Below are 21,710 nucleotides of genomic sequence, written 5' to 3' on the forward strand. Positions count from 1 at the left end.
CTGTTGTTTCCTGACGTCTTCAAAATATAACAAAGAGACCCTCTTTTAATTCATGGTAATTTTGGTTTTAACAACTAAGTTGATAACCCAAACTGACCGCCGTAAAGGATTTCAAGCTGACATTTTGAGCGTTAGCCCCTCGTCATTCGCTCTGCCGAAGTGCCAACCCTCGAAAGATCAGCTTTGAAACTCTTTAAGGTGGCCAATTAACATTACCAACTTACTTGGTAGAACCAAAATTACCTTATTAAACTCCCACACAGAAGCACTGCACCACAGTTTCTTTAGAAACTTACTCCCTTTTAATTCAGCTCTTCAATTCTTTGATTCAACACACTGACTAGTTATGGGTAACCGAATAAAATTACAAACTAACACTATCTGTGTCTTTGCCAGAGAAAAACGATACTGAGGGCGACATCAAGATAACTTCATTTTTTTTAATAAATCAGTCTAGAAGAGACTCACCATTGTAGAACAAGAAAGCCAGTGTAAATGCCGGAATAGGATGAGGGGAGGCATTAGCTGGGATTTGAGTGTCAAAGTTAAGCAAGTATTCTTGTCCATCTTTGCCTGCAGTATTTTCTTGTATGAGCAAGTTGTGAACATTGGCCACACCCTTGAGGAGGGGTACTTCCATGCGGTACACATTCCCAGCTAAGGCGGGAATCTCGTCGATACCCTCGGATGGAGTACTAACTGTGATAACAACTTTACCCCGGATATTTTCGCCGGTCAGGTTATCAAACTTGTCCTGAAAACAATGTTAAGAGCAATTTATCAGTGATGATTGAGTGTCGGAAGGCATTCATCCTTTATGAACAGCGCGGTGATTGTTGGTTGTGTGTCGGAAATGCAGTGTTGTCCTGCAGAAAAAAACTACTCAAAAACCAAGCTCCATCAAAAGTAACTAAATCCAAACAAAAAAGACAATGCACAAAGGGCGAAACACACCCTGACCCACCAAGTTTAAAGCAGCCATTTTTAACTGGTTTCGAAGGTAAAACAAGATCGACACAAATATGCTGAGACGATCCGAAAAACAAACCAGACATTCAATGTAAAGAGATATAACGGAGTAAATGCTCACATGTTACCATGGTCATAAGCTTTGAGTTTATCATATAATTACTAGTGACGAAAATTAAAATTGAAAGCGGAAAGTTGAATTTGAATAAATATAAGTAAAAATAAATCACATGATTAGCTAGGGCCATTTGGAATTATTTAGACTCAGTCAGTGGAAAAGTTAGCTGTTCTTATTCAATCCAAAATGCACTTGAAATTATTGTTAATTATCATTTATATAAATTGTAGCTAAAGCACAGTTCATGAAGCGGACCTTAAGCTGCAACTTGAGTGTCTTCACCAGTGTTCGGCTGTTAGTTCTCTGAGTGTTGGACACGGTTGGTGTGGCTGGAATGGATTCTGGTTCAAGTTTCACAGGCTGACCAGGCATTGCTGTAAACGTGATCTGTAAACATGGTGGTTAAACAATGCATCAATAGAGCTTTTTTCACTCAATATTACAGAGTGGTTTATATTTACCATAAAGCAAAAGTGACGTGCCATTGTTACTTGGTATAAATTTACTGGCCTAACTTTGGATCCTCGTCATGATTATTGTTCAACAAAATGGTATATCCACAAACCGGTTTACTTGAGAGAGTCACGACTCCTGCTGATCCAAACTGTATCACCATACAGTATGGCCCAGATACATCAGGCACCTTCAGGTCCCTACAGGATCAACACAGGCAAGGTCAGTGATCTAACAACTAAGAATGGCCCGGACACATCAGGCACCTTCAGGTCCCTACAGGATCGACACAGACAAGGTCAGTGATCTAACAACTAAGAATGGCCCAGACACATCAGGCACCTTGAGGTCCCTATAGGATCGACACAGATAACGTCACTGATCTAACAACTAAGAATGGCCCAGATACATCAGGCACCTTGAGGTCCCTATAGGATCGACACAGATAACGTCACTGATCTAACAACTAAGAATGAGTGTAAAACTTGACAAAACCTTTCATAAAACGCTAAGGAAAACAGATGTAAAATGCATCTAAATAAAACCACGTAAATCAGTCAAATAACACACCTGAAGTAGAATTCGCCATCTTTATCTGATGCTTTTCTTTTTGACGGATAGAGAGTTGTAGCCTTGAAAAAGAGAAATTATTAGTGGACACATCTACAAGAAAATACACTGGGTCATGCAACAACCCAAATGACACAAAGCCAACATATCCCACGCTTTCTTAACCTGTTTAAATAACAAAAACATTACCTGAGGAAATGACTTTAACTCTGAGTTTTGGATGTCTTTGAAGCAGCCTTATACATTACCTACCTAATTCAGGCAAAAGTATTCAGACCATCTTACCCGAGGTGGGGGTTTGTCAGATACCGCACCATCCTTTGTGTGCCAAATCTTCAAAACAATATCTTTAGCACTCGCTGCTTTCATAACAGCTTCGTCCTCTCCTACGACATGAGCTGAAACAACTGAAAGAACAAATGCCGACCCACTTTGGAATCAATCTACTTCAAAGCCATCTTACTCAGTGCCACATATTGTTTTTCTGTTTAGGGATTATCAAGCTTATTTTCCGAGCTCGAAGACTCTCACGCACGTGCTGCCAGATTGATATACAATTTAAGCCCATCTGTCCCTAAACATGAAGTTCTCAGACCTAATGGAACTCTCTACTTTATATGTACAAAAAAAGACCAGCTTGCATTGCTTACCAGGCTTGCAAGAAATTGACGCCGCATAGTATTACAAACTTGTTCTCTAAACACAGAACTAACTACAACCTAAGGGACAATCTAAGATTTGAACTTGTTCATTCTAAAGTTCTTCGTGACTCCTTTACCCCCCGTGCTAACATAGTCTGGAACTGTTTAGCAACCCAGCTAAAAGCTGTTCCAAGCTTTACCTCATTTAAAACTCACAATTTCACAAGTTTATAGAAGTAATTTCATTTGGCTCTAACCCAACAACAACGTCGATGATTTTATATACTTTCAACAATAATAATTTATTTCAGTTAATTAGTTATTTGCGTTTCATCTGTAAAATAAGTTTTCTACTTACTTTTGCATGTACTTATATGATATTTAACACTGTTACAGCAGGTCCACATCAGCATACGTTGCCATTAATTAACTTGCTTTATCAAACAAAACAATTATGTATGTATGTAAGCACACCTCCATTATCTTTCTTTTAAGTTTAAGAAAACCATTAGACCTAGCAGTTATAGACTAAGAAATAGAAACAGAGATGAGTAAAGATCAAAACTTCATTTTGAAGAATAAGTTTGTAACTAACCTGGTAACAATTCTCCCACCACACAAGGAGCTTTGGAGTCAAATGTGACAGTGAGTTTGACAGCTTTCGAAGGGTCTGGCTCCACTCTAGTTAAGAAAAATTCACAGATACTGCAAAAAACTGATACAAACATGTATGGATCACTTCATTTGAGCTTCACTTACCTAACATTCACTGTTGGTGCATCTAAAGCTGTTCTTCCCAGGAGTGCTTTGATTCGTATTCCATACATCCCCCTGTGTTTCAGGAACAAATGCAAATTCTCACTGATGGTCAAGATATATTTTGTATATTGAAGTAAGTTACCAGACTTCATTTGTCAAGCAAGAATCTACTGTAAATACCACTTGCTCATCTAACAGATATCTTACCCTGCATGGCTGACTCACAACAGTATTTCAGGTTAAATCAAGTTCTTCTCTTTTCACTTGACTATGCTAAATTTATGTCTGTATGTGATAAAAACTTCAGAATGGACCAATGGGGTCTGTCTTATTGCACCATATACCTGACTGCACCAACAGTGAGATGACCAAATGAAGCTTGACCTTTGTCGTCTGTCTTCTGAACACCAGGTGTTGGGGTTAACTGCGTACAAATAAAAAAATACAGTATTTACATTTGGGATAGTTTGTGCAAGTATTATCATGGCTCCTCTGTATTGACAATTTCCAGCTCATATTCTGACCTTAAGTCCCCTGTCACAGTTCAGGACCACCTTAACATTAGGCTCATCTGAAGGGTTTCCAAGGTTATCACATAACTGCACTTTGAGTGGGACTGGCATTCTGGTGTCATTGTAAACTGACAAAGGCTGCAGTGAAATCATACAGGACAAACCAATAGTCCATTTTACAGTTGTGTGCTTGGTTGCCAAGCCTTTGAATGGGAGTGAGGCTAGGGTTGACCTTGTTATGATACAAACCTTGCTGCCTTTCAAATGTAAATCACTTTGTTATCATGCTAAGTAGATACAGGTCTCTATCACAACAAGGTCACCTTCAGCCTCACTCTGAATCAAAGGCTTGGCAACTAAGTACACAACTGTAAAATGGCCTATTGCAATGATTCTAGTCAATTATTGAGCACTAAGATGAATGGAAAATGTCACTAACAAAATAATATTAATAATATGACTACAAAGCTAAATGAAGTTAAACTAGGATAGAGAATTTCCAATCAACAGCTGACAATAATTTAACCATTTTCACGACATAGTGGATGGTTCATACTGATGACTACATTGTCAGCACTGTCATTGTACTTAAATAAACAAGTGAACATAGGAACATAATTCAACATTTGTAATTCTTAATTACCTGGAGTTGAATTATTATGTTATTATAATTGTCAAGTACCAATTAATTTTAGTCAAAAGTATAGGCAATTTAACTTAGTGTAAAAATTTCATTGTAATCTATATATTTATACATTGTTATATACTTATACACCTGTACTAAATATCTTAGTGTGAATTTTAGATTTTACTGTAATTTTAAGTGTCCTTGATTAGTAGACCACTTGTGGTCAGCTAGAAGATTTGACAAGTTGATAAAATTACTGGCTGACTGACTGACTGTAATTTGTTTGTATTAAAAACACTTGCAAAATGCAGAGGAAATCAAAATAGTTCTTGAGTACCTCTGAATGATCAATATCGAGAACCCTGAGTTTGGCAGGAGGACCTGCCGTAATCTGTAGAAAAGCAATCATAACAAATGCACTGTTACATGAAAAATGCACAATAAACAACAGCCATCACAAAACACACTTTGAATTACAATTGGCACAAGATACAAATACTGTTTGATCTTATTAACTTTAGTGATGTCATAAATTTCTAAAGAATCTGAAGTTTATGAATAAAGTTAAACCAGCTACTTCACAATGATAATCAACTACCGACAGTGTATCAAACAATAAATTGATGAAAAGGTGTCCATGTAAATAGTTTTGATTTAACTGTAGATACCTCAACTCTTTGATAAGTTGTAGTTACAACATGGTGTATATATATCTTATTAACCAGGTGCGAGGGCCGTACTGGAAGAATATTGGCCCAAGGTCTTGACAGTACGGACCGAGCGCAGTGAGGTCCGTACAAAAAAGACCAAGGGCTGATATTCTTCCAGTACGGTCCCGAGCAAGCTTGTTTAATAAGAGATTTATTATACAAATGAAGTTCAAAGGGACACAAGAGCAGTATCATTTGGGACCATTCGGGACAGTGCCCGGTCCAATACTTAGAGAATATTGGACCGGCAATAGAGCATTTTGATTGGTTGATTTTAGTTATTGGCCCTCTAACTGCCCGAGTCGTGTAATAAAAAACAGTACATTCATGATAAGGTGTCCATGTTAATGGTTATGGGATTTAACTGTTGATACCTCAACTCTTTGATAACATTTAATTTCCTTCCAGGTAATGGACAATTCTCTGTGTCCAAGGGGGCCATCTTCAAACTGAATGTTCTTGATTACTATATTACCATCCTACAAAAAAAATTTTAAATCAAATTAACCATACAGTATCACATAAAATAAAGGACAAAAGTCATAAGCAGAATACAATGCTCAGGACTCTTATTGATAACATATTGCTTTCAAAAACATGACAGGACCCCCCTGAGCCTTATAATTAAAGGTTTCTGTCTGTCTTTCAACAGCTTGGATTGGAATAAGTGATAAACAATTAATAATTATATAGATTAAGATAAAAGCCAACTGACACTTACTGCAATGAATCCCAATTGCACTTCGCTTTCTTTTAAACCATCCGAAGAAACATGAAACTCAGGTAACACACTGTTTGGTAACTACAAATAAATGTTTAATCAAATGTTAATAAATTTTACTTTGTAAGTGAAGATATTTTTTGAAATGATGAAAGTTCTAACATGTACATCAAGAAGGGTATCTCACAATGTGGGTCACGTGTTGAAATCAGATCACATCATCTGATGTGACTGAAATGTTTATCACTTCACTGGTCCATTATTAGATCTTCTCAAAACAAACAACTGAAGGAACTAAAGTATGCCAGTAGAGGTGGGTTTGAGTTGCCTTTGCTGAGATCTTCTCACCTTGCCAGTTTTGTTGCCATGTTTGTCAGTAGCTGACAGGATTATATCAGATGATAACGGTTCTCCTAATCTGAGGCGTGGCTCGTCACATGAGCACTTGAGGATGCTTGGTACATCAGCCAAAGGTCTGACAAAACATAACCAAAAATAACACCTATTTATTATTTAAACACGACCAACATGTTTCCAATGGTTTGCTCCTTCCTTTAATTTCGTGAAGAGAACACTGAAGTTAGATCTTCTTCACTTTAGCGACAAGAAAACATTCCCATAACATAATGCATGGCTGGCAAACTTTAAAAACTGCTTACTTAATTGTGAAAGAAAATTCAAGTCCTACTCCACCAGTCATGCTCACTTGGCAATACTTTGGTTCATCACAAGAAAACGGTGCCTGTTACAGAACAGAAAGAACACAATCAATTGTACTAAAGGGTTCCACTAACTAAAAAAATCATAATTAATTGGTCTTAGTCAAGTTAGGACACCTTAACATCTGGAAGAATTCCTTGTTTGATGAGATCTTTGGAGACTTTGGGGGTCCAGTTCACCTATATATATATGAAATGATTCAGATTCAATATCATGACAAAAACACACGTATTCCTCCAATTAAAATCTACCCATCATCACCCAGCCCTTTTTTCCCACCTACCTTGAACCTGCTTGCTAATGAGTAGTCAATGGTAACTTCTCTCTGGCCTTCATCCAGAATTCTAAAACCTGTCAATGTGTTCAGAAGATTATGAATCACAGGCTTTGTAAAATAAAATGCTTGCCACAGGACTTTGTACTCATTTCAGCTGTAGTTGTTATCAGCCTCTAGTCTTTCTGCCAGATGAAGTTACTAATTAAAGAAATGTTCTACATGTAGCTGCCTTCCACTCTTTCAACCTGGCAAAACTTTCTGCAGAGCACATTTTGCATAATTAATGACTGAAATTTAGTATAATGTAAAGCCAATAAGATCCTATTACATAGACACAGTCACATAGAATAGGGTTCACTCAACAAAAAATGATCAAGCAGACAGATTGAGTACGTACTTAATCCAGTCAACATATATCCTACTACACATGGCAACTCCTGTCCATCTTCTATTTTTTTCCTCTGTCTGCCAACCACTGGTTGGTGAAAAACTTCCAGTTTTGCCGCTTTACTGCTGGGTATCACTACAACATTCCTTTCCAAAGCAGGCACTTCCTTATGATGCTGGTGATATGCAGATATTAAAACTGGTTTAAGTATAATTGTGGTGTAGTTGATTCAAAGAGACTGAAATGCAACATTATAACAAACCTGTAGTTCAATCTTGGCTTTGAGTTTTGTGCTTTTGGTGATTTGCTTCAGACTAATATCAGGACCTGTTAAAGTTACTTTCCCTGAAGAGCTACAGTCTCCAATGTATGTTGGTAGACCTGGTGTGCCTGTGAGCTGAAACAGAGGTTATGAAATGCAATTTAGTCCTTCCTTTATTTGTGTATTGGAAACTTCAAGACAATCCCAGTGAGCTTCTGCTGTCAAAAACCCTCATCAGTTCACCCCAGATACATAATGAAGATCACAGTTCTCTAGACATTGTTGGCAAAGCAAACATGAAGATTATATTAAAACATAAAAAGAATATTTAAACAACAACAAATCATCCATGTTCAAGCACTAACTCACATGCCAAGGGATCACCAAATATGCGAAAATAAAGCTTGACATTATCAACAACCAAAATAGACCCTCACCTCCTTGAGGCACTAAAGTTTAGAAAACTTGAGCCCAAAATCAACTCCAGGGAGAAGTGTACCAAACTCGAAGACCTTTTATTCTGACTATTTTATTTACCCTGACTATATTTATTTTATCTTCTACATAGACATTTTGTTCCAACTATTTCTACTGTATTTACATTACTGCCATTGTCCTGGCCCCGGTTGTTCAAAGCATGGATAACTTCTTATCCTCTGGATAAATCGCTATCCAGTGGATAAATTTTATCCATGGCGTCATATCGGTTGTTGAAAGCATGGATAGCGCTATCCACTCACTATCCAGTGGATAAATTTATCCATGGTTAGGTAGGTAGTATAAGTTTTATCCACCGGATAAACACAAATAAAATGGCTGCTCGACAGTTACATCTTCTTCGCTGTAACCTTCCCGACAATCAACATCGAAGAAAAAGGAGAATTTATCGCCGCCAACTCGATCCGTTTGAAACATATACAGACGCTGAATTTAGATCCAGGTATCGTTTTGGACGAGAGGCGCTACAGTACATCGTTGGCCTTGTTGCAGACGATATCGCTCCCCAAACAAATCGCAACCGTGCTGTTCCTGCTAGAATGCAAGTCCTTATCACCCTCAGATTCTTAGCTTCGGGTTCGTTTCTTCAAGTAATAGGTGACACTTTTCAGGGATTTGACAAGTCGACTGTCAGCCGGATAGTTCGCCGGGTGACAAAAGCCTTGACTGCAAAGATAGGCGACTTCATAAAATTTCCGTGCACTCGTGCAGAACGAGACGAAATAAAGCAAGGTTTGTTCAGAGTAGGTGATTTTCCCTGTGCTATCGGGTGCATCGACGGTACTCATGTCAGAATAAAGGCCCCTCACGAAAACGAGCCGGACTTCGTGAACCGGAAAGGATTTCATTCAATCAATGTCCAGGCAATCTGCGACCATCGAGGTAAGCAAGTTTGTGTTGCTCTCATTATTTGTATAGCAAAGGGTAACATTCCGTTTAACCCAAGCTTTACTATGCTTACTATCTCATGTGTATTTCAGGTATTATTTTGTCCCAAATATGAGCATGAAAGCCGAAGAATTTCGCTTTAAAATTGTAACGCTTTTCTGTCACGTAGGGAGGAATGTGCGAGTGATTGGCTTGAGTAACGCATGTGATCAATCATGTGATCCCAAGATTCACGCATGTACACAATTTACGACGAAACGAACTGAATGAATTGATTGAAATAATTGAGTTTTCGAACCGTGAGATCTCCCTTTCCATTCGGGAACTCTCAACTGTAATCGATCTTGTTTGCTAACAAGTGTTGAGCCTTCGAATGGTGATACGACCGCAAGGAAAATATTCATCGGTGATCACTTGATGTGTCTTCCAACACGGACATTTTCAGTGGACTGTGTTGGATTGAGTGCTGAAACATAACATAATTTTACAGAGCATTCTCTCGCTAAGTAGCATTGTTTAATAACATGTAATTTGCTGTTACTCAAAGATACATGTCAAGAAATCTCTTGGAATCTACCATTTCTAGAAAAGGGATAGGTTGTAGTTAATTGATGTTGGTTGTAAACTGTGGTTTAAATGCAAGCGGCAATCCAGTTTCGAACACTTCGTTTTGACAAAATGAATTTACAAAAACCTTACGATTACAGCTCCAAATTTAGGGTCTGTGTGTATGCTCACATTACGAAACTTTAACGGGAATACAATTTAAGACTAGGCAAACGTACACTTGCACTATAAATTGCTAATGTTTTTTTTCACTGTTGGACGTAAAAACCATTTGTGTTGCATTGAATGTAATTGAATTTTGTAGAAATGTTTACAAATGTTGTGGCTAGATGGCCTGGCTCTACACATGATAGCCACATTTTTCGAACATCAGCCATAGGGCGTGACCTGGAAGGAACTGGTCTGGCAGATGGTGTACTACTTGGAGATAGTGGATATGCATGTTCCCCATTCCTCATGACTCCCTATCTCAACCCCAAAACACCACTGGAAGAACGTTTCAACAGAGCTCACAAAATAACGCGATGTACCATTGAGCGAACTTTTGGGGTGTTAAAAAGGAGATTTCATGTGCTGCACTCCGAAGTAAGGATGGCTCCTCACAGGGTGTGCTCAATAATTGTAGCTTGTTGTATTTTACATAACCTTGCTATAAGTTTAAGGGAGCCAGATCCAGAGGACTGTGAAATGGATGATGAAGGGTGTGCTCCTGACCTTCACAGTCAGTATCATGGCCGTGAAACTGGTAATGCTGTCAGGGAGCACATTGCTAACACTTTTTTTTAAGTTCTACACAGGGGGCTCAAGCTCAAACATACATTTCATTGCAAAAATGTTGATATGTACTGTAAATGGTATGGTCCATCAACAATGAGACCCAATGGCTTTATGGGAAATCTTTGCATGGTTACAAGATTAATGCATTATTTATTTCATTGTTCATGGAAATCTTTGATGACCACAATATGTTCCTTTCAGGAAAGTGTGGATGGCTGCTATATACCATGTACAACTAATTGTGGTTATTGTTTTCATGTATTCTTTAGTTTTAGATTTTCAATTTCTAGGTCAAGTTTTACATTTTCCTTTTTAAGGACTTCAAAGTGCATTTCATTGATGTCATCAATGGTGACCTTTTTTCTTGAGTGTGGCTTGGCAAGTATTGCTGGCTCCTCCAATGGTACTGATGGAACTGTATCAGAATTCATACTGGGGCAATCTAGCTGTGACAGTTCACTGGGGTCTGTGGATTCACAGGTGTCTGGAAGTATGCAGTGTGAAGCAACAGGGTGAAGTTCAGTTTCTATTCCAAGAACCCCTGTATCCACTGTTGATAAGTCTGAAACCTGTGCTGTGTAGAATTTGTACAAAATGTATTAAACCTTTGATTCCTATATGGTGTAAGTTCTGACCATAAATTGGTACGCATTCCTTGAAAATTACTCTAGAAAATTTGAGTTAACACTCCTATTGAATTAAAAAATATATTTATTATAATAAAAGGAATTAATTTCAATGACAACAATTATCAGCTGTCAAGAACCTTTAAAAAGGAGAAGTTCAGACAAGTAAGTCATCTCTAAATACATTGCGGACTGCCAAGGAAACCGTTCTGAAAAAAAAACGCTCTGGAATATCGATGATTAAGGTAGCGTTTGTTCACTTCACAATCAAAATGGAAAAAAATTACGAAAAATGGGTCCGAATGTGTGAAACGTTTAAGTCTAGAAGTACTTTTCGGCCACGATACAAGAGCAGCTTAGCTTTTCTCGATCGATTCAATTCAACAAGGGTCCGCTGAATTTTCGAAACGTAGACGAATTACAGGGATTGTGAACTTTCCAAAAGAAGAAAAATCACCTGCTACCCTGCGTCATGTTTAAACAAAGAACGGCAGAAACAATCAGCACACTGTGGTAAGTATCATCGTAAGTCAACAAACTTGTAAACATTAGTGGCTTACCTGAGTCGATACCGCCCAAAATGCCGCTGAAAGACGGATCCGTTTCGAAGAGCTCGATAATTTTGGCTGTGGTAGCCTTTGGAGAAGCCGGTTTCTTTCCACCCCCGGTCTTCTTTACTGCCGTGATACATTTGTTGTGCTCTCTTTTTGCTCCACTCACCATTCCTCTCCACTTTTCTTTTACCTCCACAACAGTTCTTTTGGAAACTCCAAGGGCATTGACTTTCTCGGTTATTTCCTCCCATATTCGCGTTTTGTTTTTATTACAAAGTGTCGAGGAAAATTTACTTTTGATAATGTTTATATTTTCTTCCGCCTCTTCCAAAATAACTGCGCCTTTGGCGGGTGTAAAATTGGGTTTTCTAGCGCGCTTTGCCGGAGAAGGAGCAACATTTTCTGCTATGTTGTCTCGCCACTAGCACGCGCGAGCGAACAGATCACGCAACGCCTGGGCTGTAACCATAGCAACTGCTTGGATACCGAATTATCCATCGGATAGTTATACGTCTCGCTATCCGTGCTTTCTGCAACAACTTTTTATCCGCCGGATAACTATCCAGTGGATAGCCTTTTTATCCACCGGATAAGCTTATCCGGTGGATAAATTTATCCATCCTTTGAACAACCGGGGCCTGTCCTATTGTCTGCTGAACCTCTATTATCTAGCCTAACAACTTGCCTGATAAACTCCTCCCTTCAAAGATTCCATCTACATTCCCTGTTGATGCTGTATATCAGTGAAAGCTCAGAAAACTAAGTTATCATAGCATACCTTTACATGTCTGACTACATAACAAGTGGTTTGTTTAAATAGTACCTTGCAGACAACATTAAGTCTGGGCTGAACTGTAAGGTTGCCAGCTTTATCTTGGACTTGCACTTGTAACTGAAGTGAGCTGTTGTTTTCAACTGTGATGTCATCACTGTCAGGGGTAACTACTAATGATTCAGGAGGACCTGTGTGACATATAACTCTCTGGTCAGCTACAACCTGATATAGTCACTGTGTTAAAATAACAGAGTACTTAAGAGGTCAAATTAATAACCATGATCTCAGTTTTATGGAATTTTTTTTTCAGCAGTCAATCTCATTTGTGCCCTCTCATATGGAACATTAGGGACTTTAAGCAAATCATGACAGCTACGGCAACGAGAACGTGGAAAAACAATAGATCTAATTGGCAGAACAATAGCTCAGCATGTGCGTTTTAAAACTTTGTACATTTCTTAGCCATCCTTTGCAAAACAACAATGTGAAATCACCAAAACTTACGTCATCTGCGAAGTGAAACCGCGGCGGCAAATTATTTTAATTTACATTTGGAACTCAATGCTACTTTTATGCGTTATGTTGAGTTTGAGGTCTGGGGCCCTATGAGACGGTAAACACATGCAGCCATTTTCGAAATTCTAACTAAAAGTTGAAACTGATTTTTTAACTTAAGTCTTCCGTGGTGTTGCCATCCTGACTGCTTAAAGTCCCCATTAAACCTCCACTGCAGCTGCCATCATAGAGTTCATGAGTAATTTGTCGGTCACTGTTTTACAACAGTCCCAAGCTGTTTTCAACAATTATATTTGAGCACCTTACCACCCCACCTTCCGTGGTTTTTTTCTTTCCATAGATCTGATTAGTGTTGACTATAGCCTTGGCATTCTATCTCGGGATGGCTGGCCACAGTCAAAGCCCATAAACACAACAGGCACTCAACTTCCATTTAAGGTAGATAGCAGTTGACTGCTGAGGTTAATAAATATCATAACTGACCACAACTTGGCTCTGACTATCATAGGCCATTACCTAATTCAATTGTATCACACATTTATCATCAGACTTCTCATCCACCAAACATTTATTCACCTGGTAGTAACCTAATCTTCAAGCTCTGTGAACCTTCCTCAAGACCTGGCAGGGTAATCTTTAGATTGAAGTCCTTTGTCAGCAATGAAAAAAAAAATTCTATTTAGTTACTGGTTATTAATTTATTATTTAGTTGGCGAGACAGCATTTTACAGCTTAACCATAATTCAGGATTACATAATTATATAATTATGCATCAGTGAAAGCATTCAATTGTAAGGTGCTTTGCTGATACATCAACTGATGCAATAAAAAAGTCAACCACCCCTGACCTTGCCTGCATGTGATGGAACAGAGCCCAGAGCAATTACACCCTTGACAATCAGGCTGTTTCCTTTCACTGATGTTCCTTGATGGGCAAGTTCCAGACCACTGCAGAACAAACAATATTTTGTTTTAATTACTACATTACCTATGGTCTGGAGAAGACTGTGGATCAGGGCTCGAAATTAGTGGTAACCCATTAACCAATGGTTAGTAATTTTCAACCTTGGGTTACTAAAAATGTGTCCAACTAACCCAACATGGCTGGTAAAATTTTCTAACATATTTAAACATTGGTAGACCTCAGGAAAAAGAGCACATAGACCTGCCTCTCAGAGGAATACTTACAGAATACTCAAGTTGTTTAATCAACATAAACTCTTTTAAGAAAATGTGCTGTAGATGTACTGTTCTTGACTAATCATGGTAAATGAGAGGGAAATAAAAAAGGCGCATAATTGTCAATGTTTTTAAGGTCACCATACAATTTCAGCAACTCTTTAATTTGTCCTAGTCGTTACTATCAAAGTGTTTAATATTTGAGATATCTTACCTTGTAAGCTTGAATACCAAACTTGATAATTTGGTTAGTAAAAAAGATGTCTACTAACCCAAAGGGTTAGTGATCCAAAAATTAAATTCGAGCCCTGTGGATAACTTAACCAGTCCTTTTTTTTAATCCAAAAGCTAGCCCCTGGGTAATGAGCCCATGCAGACAGGAAAAATATCAGTATACTATCAATGAATTGATTCTCACAATCTAAACCAGCTGGTGATAAGCCTTGGCTACAAGGAACAGTATGTTGTATTTTCTGTCAGAACTGAAGACACTGCTGAGATCTAGCAAGAGGTTGCAGTTCAGTAAGAGGGGACAGGGTTCTTGTCAGAATCAAGGTGAATCTTTTGTGGGGCTCCAAATTAAACTTTTTTCAACAATGCCAAATGATGACCTTAAATTGAAAAATAGACTCAATACAACAAAACATCATGAACTGAGTCACTGGCCACATGGTTTGTCTTTGGACTGAGCAGTATGAGTGGCATTTCATTTGGAGACTTGCATGACTTCTCAAGGCCTTACCATTGGAAAACCAAGGAGGAATGGGCAAATTGTTAATAAACATGAAACTGTTTTCCTCGCCTTAACTTCAGACCACATTAAGGAAGTTACCAAGACATGTTAACTCCCCACATGGCTGCCAAACAGAGGTTGTTACATTGGAAACTTATTCTACACCACAAATTTAGTCACCAGATTTTTCCCAATCACCCCTTTCTACCACAATAGTCATAGCTTTGAGCACTATTGTATTTTAACGAAAAGTTGCCATGCAGAGGTTCTTACCTTGCATTTAAAATGGGAGACATCTCCTCTGCTAATTTTGAGGGGTTGTTAAATTCATCCAGCAAATTGAGGGGAATCTTTAGTAAAGGTTAATAAGAAAAAAGTACAAAGAAACAGGTTACAACTATTTCCATTATAATTATTCTTGAATAAATGCATAATTCATCACACAGTTGTGTGCCAGTTCAGTTTCACTCTAAAATGTTTCACTACCTGGAAAGGCACTCCAACTCTGAGAGGCGTCTCCAACATTCCAACTGTAAATTTATTTGGGTGGGCCTCTAAAAAAACACAATATTTACAAGAAAAAGAACCAGGTTAGTGACAGAAATTCTGGTATAGCAAGGCTGGAAAGGCAATGCTAATAAGAAGGAGAGAATAACTACAAGCAATAAGTTATCTCAAATAGTGCTTTTGTTATTCTACTACAACAAGGGAAACACCCAAAACAAGTTGCTTGACAGATATTCCGCTGGCCTAAGCAGTAGTTTATTGGTATTGCTGACACTGCAATTCACAAATGACATTAACAGACAAATATTATAACCAGTAACAACCTAATAAACACACTCTTAAACATGCCTTTGTTAAGGTCAAGACTGCAATCAGACAGAAGTAGCCATTTTCAAGCAGTTAGAAATATTAATTTTCTCAAATTCATAAAGTTGTGGCAAAACTCAATTGCTTTTATCTTTAAATTCAAAAGCAGGTCACAATGCTGTGCTCTTAGAAAAAGTGAAGGGAGCCCAGTGTTCTGAAATTTTGAAATCTATGCTTGTCATGAAGAAGCTAAGGTTCCCTAGTCACCCAAGAGAAAAAGTAAGGAGCCAGAGGACAGCAGGTGCTGCTATAGCACAGCTGTGGGTCAGCTCTAATATCTTCTAGTTCAAGCCTGACAGTGACAAAGGAAGGAGTTTTTAGACTCCTAGGTTCAAAGGTTAACCACTTTGTTATGCTGTAATTCAGGTTAGAGAGCAGGAAGCCTTAGGAACAACACTTTTCACCTGTAACAGTGAACTTGATGCGGTGACAAGGAAGACTCTTGATTGAAGAACCAGCTGAAGTGTCACCCAACAACACTTGAAGTTGGAGAGTATGAGGACCTAAGTGTGTAATATTCTCTGCAAGAGAAAGTAAAAATATTTGAATATTTCAGTAACTTCTAATAATGTTATCACATATCTTGAGATTCTGTACACAAGAATCAATGATTGAGATCAATAGATGTTTGTACCCATTTTTCTGAACCAGTAAGGCCAGTTCTTTCCTCCATGTTGACAGACATGGTTGGTTATCACTTTATCACCATCTTTGTCATTACCTAAGGGTCAAAGGAAGATTTTGTGAGTGATAATTAAAACAAAAGTGATGCCTCGTTCATGTATTTTAGCATTCCTTGCAAAATGGCTACCACCAGTACAATTGAACATAAAAAGGGGCAGACTAGAAGGCCCAAAACATCTCCTAGGGAGATGAGAGAGAGTTGGCAAGTAAAAACCAGGGGGTACATGGCTTACAGCCCATTGTTTCCCCCAAGCCAGAGACAAGGGGAACTAACTCTATATGAAATGTACCAGGCACCTTGCTCTCAGTTTCCTCCTCACAGAACCATACCAGTGTTACGGAAATTACTTGATTGTCCATCTGTGGCTTACCAAACAGTAGATCTCTTTTTGGACTTTGCAAGACAAAGCTTAAGCTGTAATGTTTCACAATTAGGCAGTTACACGGCATAAAGTTACATACCATGCCAGATAACCTTTAATTCAACCAACAATCTTCTTCTGTCACCAGGAAGTTTGTTGACTGATTCTCCTTTGCCACTGAGAATATCAACCCTCATAGCACCTGTCCAAATGATGACAACAAAGGGTTTTAAAAATCTATCGTTACCGTTAGTAACAACTACAGTTGTCCAACTGTGGTGGATGAGGCTTGAGGCTCCTCTCTTGGTGACTGAACATTTTCAAGAATTAAAAAAGAAGAAAAGTAAAAATATTTAAATGGTAATATAATAATTTAGATGAGAAAAGATTGGTTAAAAGTGATTTTGTAAAAAGACAAAATGTACTGTTACAAACACCATATGACCACTATCTCTACCGTCAAAAATTATATGAAATCATGATATTCCCTCCGTTTTGAGATCGTAAGTTAACTAGTTTTCCTTGTCTTCAAATGTTTTTCAAATGTGACTTCATAGGGTGGCCATTTTTAATCTTGCTTAGCAACCTGGCTGATTCATATTACAAAAGAAACTCGCTCCTTTTTTTTACCTGCTCTTGGTGAACTGTTTAACCAATTAGAGGATACAGAAAATGCACTCTTGATACAAATGATGTTTTCAAGGGATAACCAGAGAAACAGCTGTTGGTGAACTGCACATTACAGTTTTGTGTACATAGTCAACTTGCTAGTAAGTAGTTTAAAGAATGGCAGTCTCCAGAATCATACTTTTTGCACAAATTTAAAACAAATTGTCAACACTTAGGGGACTTTGGAGTCTCAAACCTCAGAAAGAACACTCTTCATACCTTTGGTGATTCACTCTGTTATCAGAACAATATTCATACCTATGGTGGTTCATGGCTTACTGTAGTTTGCGAAACAAAATGAAACGAAATGAAAAATCTGTAGTTTGCAAAATGAAATGGAAAATCTGTAGTTTGCAAAATGGAAAATCTGTAGTTTGTGAAAAGGAAAATCTGTAGTTTGCGAAATGGAAAATCTGTAGTTTGCGAAATGAAATTTCCTGGTCAAAATTAAAGTAAGGTGGGAGATTATCCTGGTGATGACCTTTGCATACATTTGCTACACAGGAGACCCTTGCGTTACATTTTCTAACAGGTCAGGCGAGTCTAACTTTTGCTCGAGCCATCAAGGGTCAAGGGTCTTATGTCGAAGTTGAGGGTCCCTTTTTTTGTTTTTCTTTTAATTTCGCAGCCCATGTTCCTAGTCGAGGGTCCCTTTCTTCTTTTTCTTGGCAATAGAAAATACAAGTCATCGCATTGCGTGAGACCAGATGTTGACATTGTTACAAAATCAAGGCAAACTAGTTCTGACTCGAGTTGAAATGCGATCTTGAACGTCATGTCCACTGTCTGCGTCCTGGTTCATTGGCTGACAACATCGACCTGTCGTGCTATATGAGCCAAGAAACGAAATGGAAAATCTGTACTTTGCGAAATAAGAATCTGTAGTTTGCCAAAGGACTTTATTGCTGCGTCTACTAAACAACGCCAGGTAAGAGTGCCTGGGTAATGCGTGAAAAGCTATTGGGGGGGAGGGGTGGGGAGATTTCAAAATGTGGGAATCTTTTTCGTTACCATTTCTCGTATGAATTTTTTTGGCCATAGCATGGATATGTTTCAGGGTTAATTGGTGTGCATGGAATTTTTTTTTTAATTCAATTTTCCCATTTGTGAATATTTTTTTTGTACTTTGCTCGCCCTCACCCCTTAAGAGAACTAGTTTGCCTTGATTTCATAACAACGTCAACATCCGGTCTCACGCAATGCAATGACTTGTATTTTCTATTGCCCAGAAAAAGAAAAAAGGAACCCTCAACTAGGAACATGGGCTGTGAAAAAGAAAAACAAAAAAAGGGACCCTCGACCTCAACACAAGACCCTTGACCCTTGATGGCTCGACCAAAAGTTAGACTCGCCTGACCTGTTAGAAAATGTAACGCAAGGGTCTCCTACGTAACAAATGTATGCAAAGGTCATCGCCAGGATAATCTCCCACCATAATTTAATTTTGACCAGGAAATTTCATTTTGCAAACTACAGATTTTCCACTTTGCAAACTAGATTTTCCATTTCACAAACTACAGATTTTCCATTTCGTTTCACAAACTACAGATTTTTCATTTTGTTTAGTTTCGCAAACTACAGTAAGCCGTGGTTCATTCGGTTATCAGTGAGAACAATAGTTGTACCTATGGTGGTTCACTCTGTTATCAGAACACTATTCATGCCGAGGGGGGCATTGGGGCCTCTGGGAAACTGCAAAACCGGAGAAAAAACCCTCCAAAACCGAAAAACCAACGAAAAAAGGAAGCAAAACCAAAAACCGCATGCAAGCTTGACAAAACCGCTACATTTTCACCTTTAAAAAGATCAAAGAGGAAAAACCGAAAACCACATCAGAGTTTTCATGAAAACTAAAACCGAATGCAAAAACACATAAAATCCACAAACTACTCTGAACATCAAAACCGAAAAACCAAACCTTTTTGGCCCAAAAACCGAAAAACTGATCCAAAAAAAAACAGTCAAACCTGCAAAACCGAAAATCTCAAAGCCCCTATCCATGCTTATGGTGATTCATTCTGTTATCAAAACAATATTCATACCTATGGTGGTTCCAGCTGGTATCTTGGAGTTAGGTTCTAGTTTGTCACTCTCTGGCCACTCTAAAACCAGTTTACTTGGTAACCTTAAATGGAAAATTTTGTCAATTTCCTGCAAAGTTTTGTACTAACCTACTCAAGAAATGATTTTGAAATTGACAAAGCTGAACAACAAAGAGTTCCTTGTTAATAGATTAAGTCAAAATTAATTCAGATGAGGAGCCTTGGGTGAATATTGATACCTTGGTTTACATCCCTTCCCTTTGATCTAGGTGCTACAGAGTATTTAACTTGTCCAGCACTATTTTTGATCTGCCAACTGTGGATAACCCAGCAAAGATGCAATAACACTACAAGTTTTTTGTCTAAGGGTGGGGGGGGGGGGGGGCAGCCATCAGAGACTAGGTTCAAATAGAGCAGTTTCCTACTGAAAATAGCAATATGAGTCTCAGATTTTGGATACAAAAAAAATATTGAACATCACTGTGAAGATTAAAGTTTGTGAAAAAGTTCTCATGGTAATTTGAGGTGTCCCAGGTACAAATTTGTATAGTAAAGAGACAGAGAGTTAATTGTTTTAAGTCTTACTTTGCCTCTTCATCATCAATAAACTTTTTGATCATGGCAGGGTTCAGCATTCGATCCAGCTTGGCCAGTGAGAAGAACTTGGTGTCACCATATAAAGAAACTGGCTCCTATTGGAGAAAAAAAAAAACCGGTGGCACGTCATATACATTATTAAGGGTGACACAATATTAATGAGTAACATGAAAACAATACAAACCTGCACTATTTCCATTTCTCCTCCAGTAGCAAAAACATCTCCATCATGATCACCAAAAAGAAGGAATCTCTTTACTGTTCCACATATCAAAGGTAGCGTTCTTTGTGTCCTTATCTATTCAAGGAGGACATTTGAAAAATACTCTTATTTAAACTTCTTTAAATCCTTTTGACCTGAAGGTATCTAGAGTATAACAGAAGAACAAACTGTGAACCATGTTTCTCAAACAAGGGCCTGTGTTTAGTGGCTCCTCCCTAGTTTATTTCTGAGGGGAGGGGATAGCTGAAAACAAGCGAACAGTACTCAAACAAAGGTCAGGAAGAACTTAACATAAATTATGTGTCCTCTAGAACCATCAAAGCACTTTTGAAATTCTATCAGTGAAGATAGAGGGACATGCTTATTACGTGTATACTTTACCACTACTTGGTCCTTTCTTCTTTTTAAAGTGCATTTTCTTGGGTAAAAATCCAGGTCATTTACTTGGTACTCACCAGCTGTCCTACTTTGAAGATCTTTCCATCCCATTCAATAGAGTTAAAAATGCACCAAGGACTTTGGTTTCGCTTCTGTGGCAGGTCGGTACGTTTTATTTGACCTTGAAACCCTAAGAACTTAACCTAAATTTCACGATCAGAAGTCAGTGGTAATAACAAGGATAAATAAATGATAAAAAAGCAAGGAAAAAAAAAAAACACTAAAAAAATAAAATAGGAGATGTTTTTCTTATTTACCTGTTTGTCATGATTTTCATGACATTCTCTGATCCAGTCATAAAATGCTCTTGAAATGTTGACTCTTTGCTCCTTAACACAGAAAATGTAGCAAATATTTAATTGATATAACAAGTTGCTGTAGTTATTATTTAAAACTTATTTAAATGAAATCTGTAATATACCTGTCCCAAAATGACCCTGCTGAAGATAGTGTTCTTGTCTTTAATTTTGACTTCCAGATCCATAAATGTCAGTTTGTTTGTGCTGACTTGAAATGCATCATTTGTCCACAAACAACCAGAAAATCTACAAATTCAAGTTAATGAAAATGTTCAAGTTTTCTACAATGTTATCTGGATATTAAGAAATTAAGCCTGTTGCCATATCATGAATAAATACTTAATTCTGATGACAGACACAAAACAGGAAATCAAAAGACAATAATTTTATTCAAGTTCAGAACTTTTAGTCATTAAGATAATAGCGGTCCAAATGAATTTGTATGCTTGGTATTTTTTTCACACCTTAGCACCATGACAGTGATCTCAATAGTTGAGTTGTAGACTCTGAAAGTGGTTAAGTAACCAAAGAACATATGGTCCCAAACGATATTCACCTGTGATAACATTCCAAGGGAATTGTCCACTTCTTTGGAGGCTGGCACCATTCAAGACTAGCCAAGATAATAAAATTAGGCATAAGAAAAGGAACTACTCTGTTGCTTGATGACAGCTAATCAACT

At 38.0% G+C, this 21,710-nt stretch overlaps 1 protein-coding gene across 1 annotated transcript in view; it reads right to left on the reverse strand.

Annotated features, from left to right (window-relative positions):
• Positions 1-21,710, reverse strand: part of LOC111333631 (structural maintenance of chromosomes flexible hinge domain-containing protein 1) — a gene marked incomplete in the record, with an annotated part of 34,276 nt that overhangs the window by 5,327 nt on the left and 7,239 nt on the right. The window contains 34 exon segments of the mRNA XM_088747042.1: positions 1-17; positions 469-754; positions 1,343-1,474; positions 1,653-1,740; positions 2,111-2,172; positions 2,396-2,517; positions 3,347-3,432; positions 3,511-3,582; positions 3,855-3,934; positions 4,035-4,160; positions 4,988-5,041; positions 5,735-5,839; positions 6,082-6,162; positions 6,430-6,556; positions 6,741-6,823; positions 6,918-6,980; positions 7,085-7,152; positions 7,476-7,641; positions 7,729-7,863; positions 12,462-12,601; positions 13,506-13,578; positions 13,778-13,877; positions 15,115-15,191; positions 15,328-15,395; positions 16,119-16,235; positions 16,349-16,435; positions 16,861-16,962; positions 19,472-19,554; positions 20,057-20,163; positions 20,253-20,366; positions 20,747-20,872; positions 20,987-21,058; positions 21,151-21,274; positions 21,585-21,641. Of these exon segments, the coding sequence (XP_088603168.1) occupies positions 1-17; positions 469-754; positions 1,343-1,474; positions 1,653-1,740; positions 2,111-2,172; positions 2,396-2,517; positions 3,347-3,432; positions 3,511-3,582; positions 3,855-3,934; positions 4,035-4,160; positions 4,988-5,041; positions 5,735-5,839; positions 6,082-6,162; positions 6,430-6,556; positions 6,741-6,823; positions 6,918-6,980; positions 7,085-7,152; positions 7,476-7,641; positions 7,729-7,863; positions 12,462-12,601; positions 13,506-13,578; positions 13,778-13,877; positions 15,115-15,191; positions 15,328-15,395; positions 16,119-16,235; positions 16,349-16,435; positions 16,861-16,962; positions 19,472-19,554; positions 20,057-20,163; positions 20,253-20,366; positions 20,747-20,872; positions 20,987-21,058; positions 21,151-21,274; positions 21,585-21,641 (3,400 nt within the window).

Source organism: Stylophora pistillata, chromosome 2 (assembly GCF_964205215.1).
Source record: "Stylophora pistillata chromosome 2, jaStyPist1.2, whole genome shotgun sequence".
Classification (NCBI taxonomy): Eukaryota; Metazoa; Cnidaria; class Anthozoa; order Scleractinia; family Pocilloporidae; genus Stylophora; species Stylophora pistillata.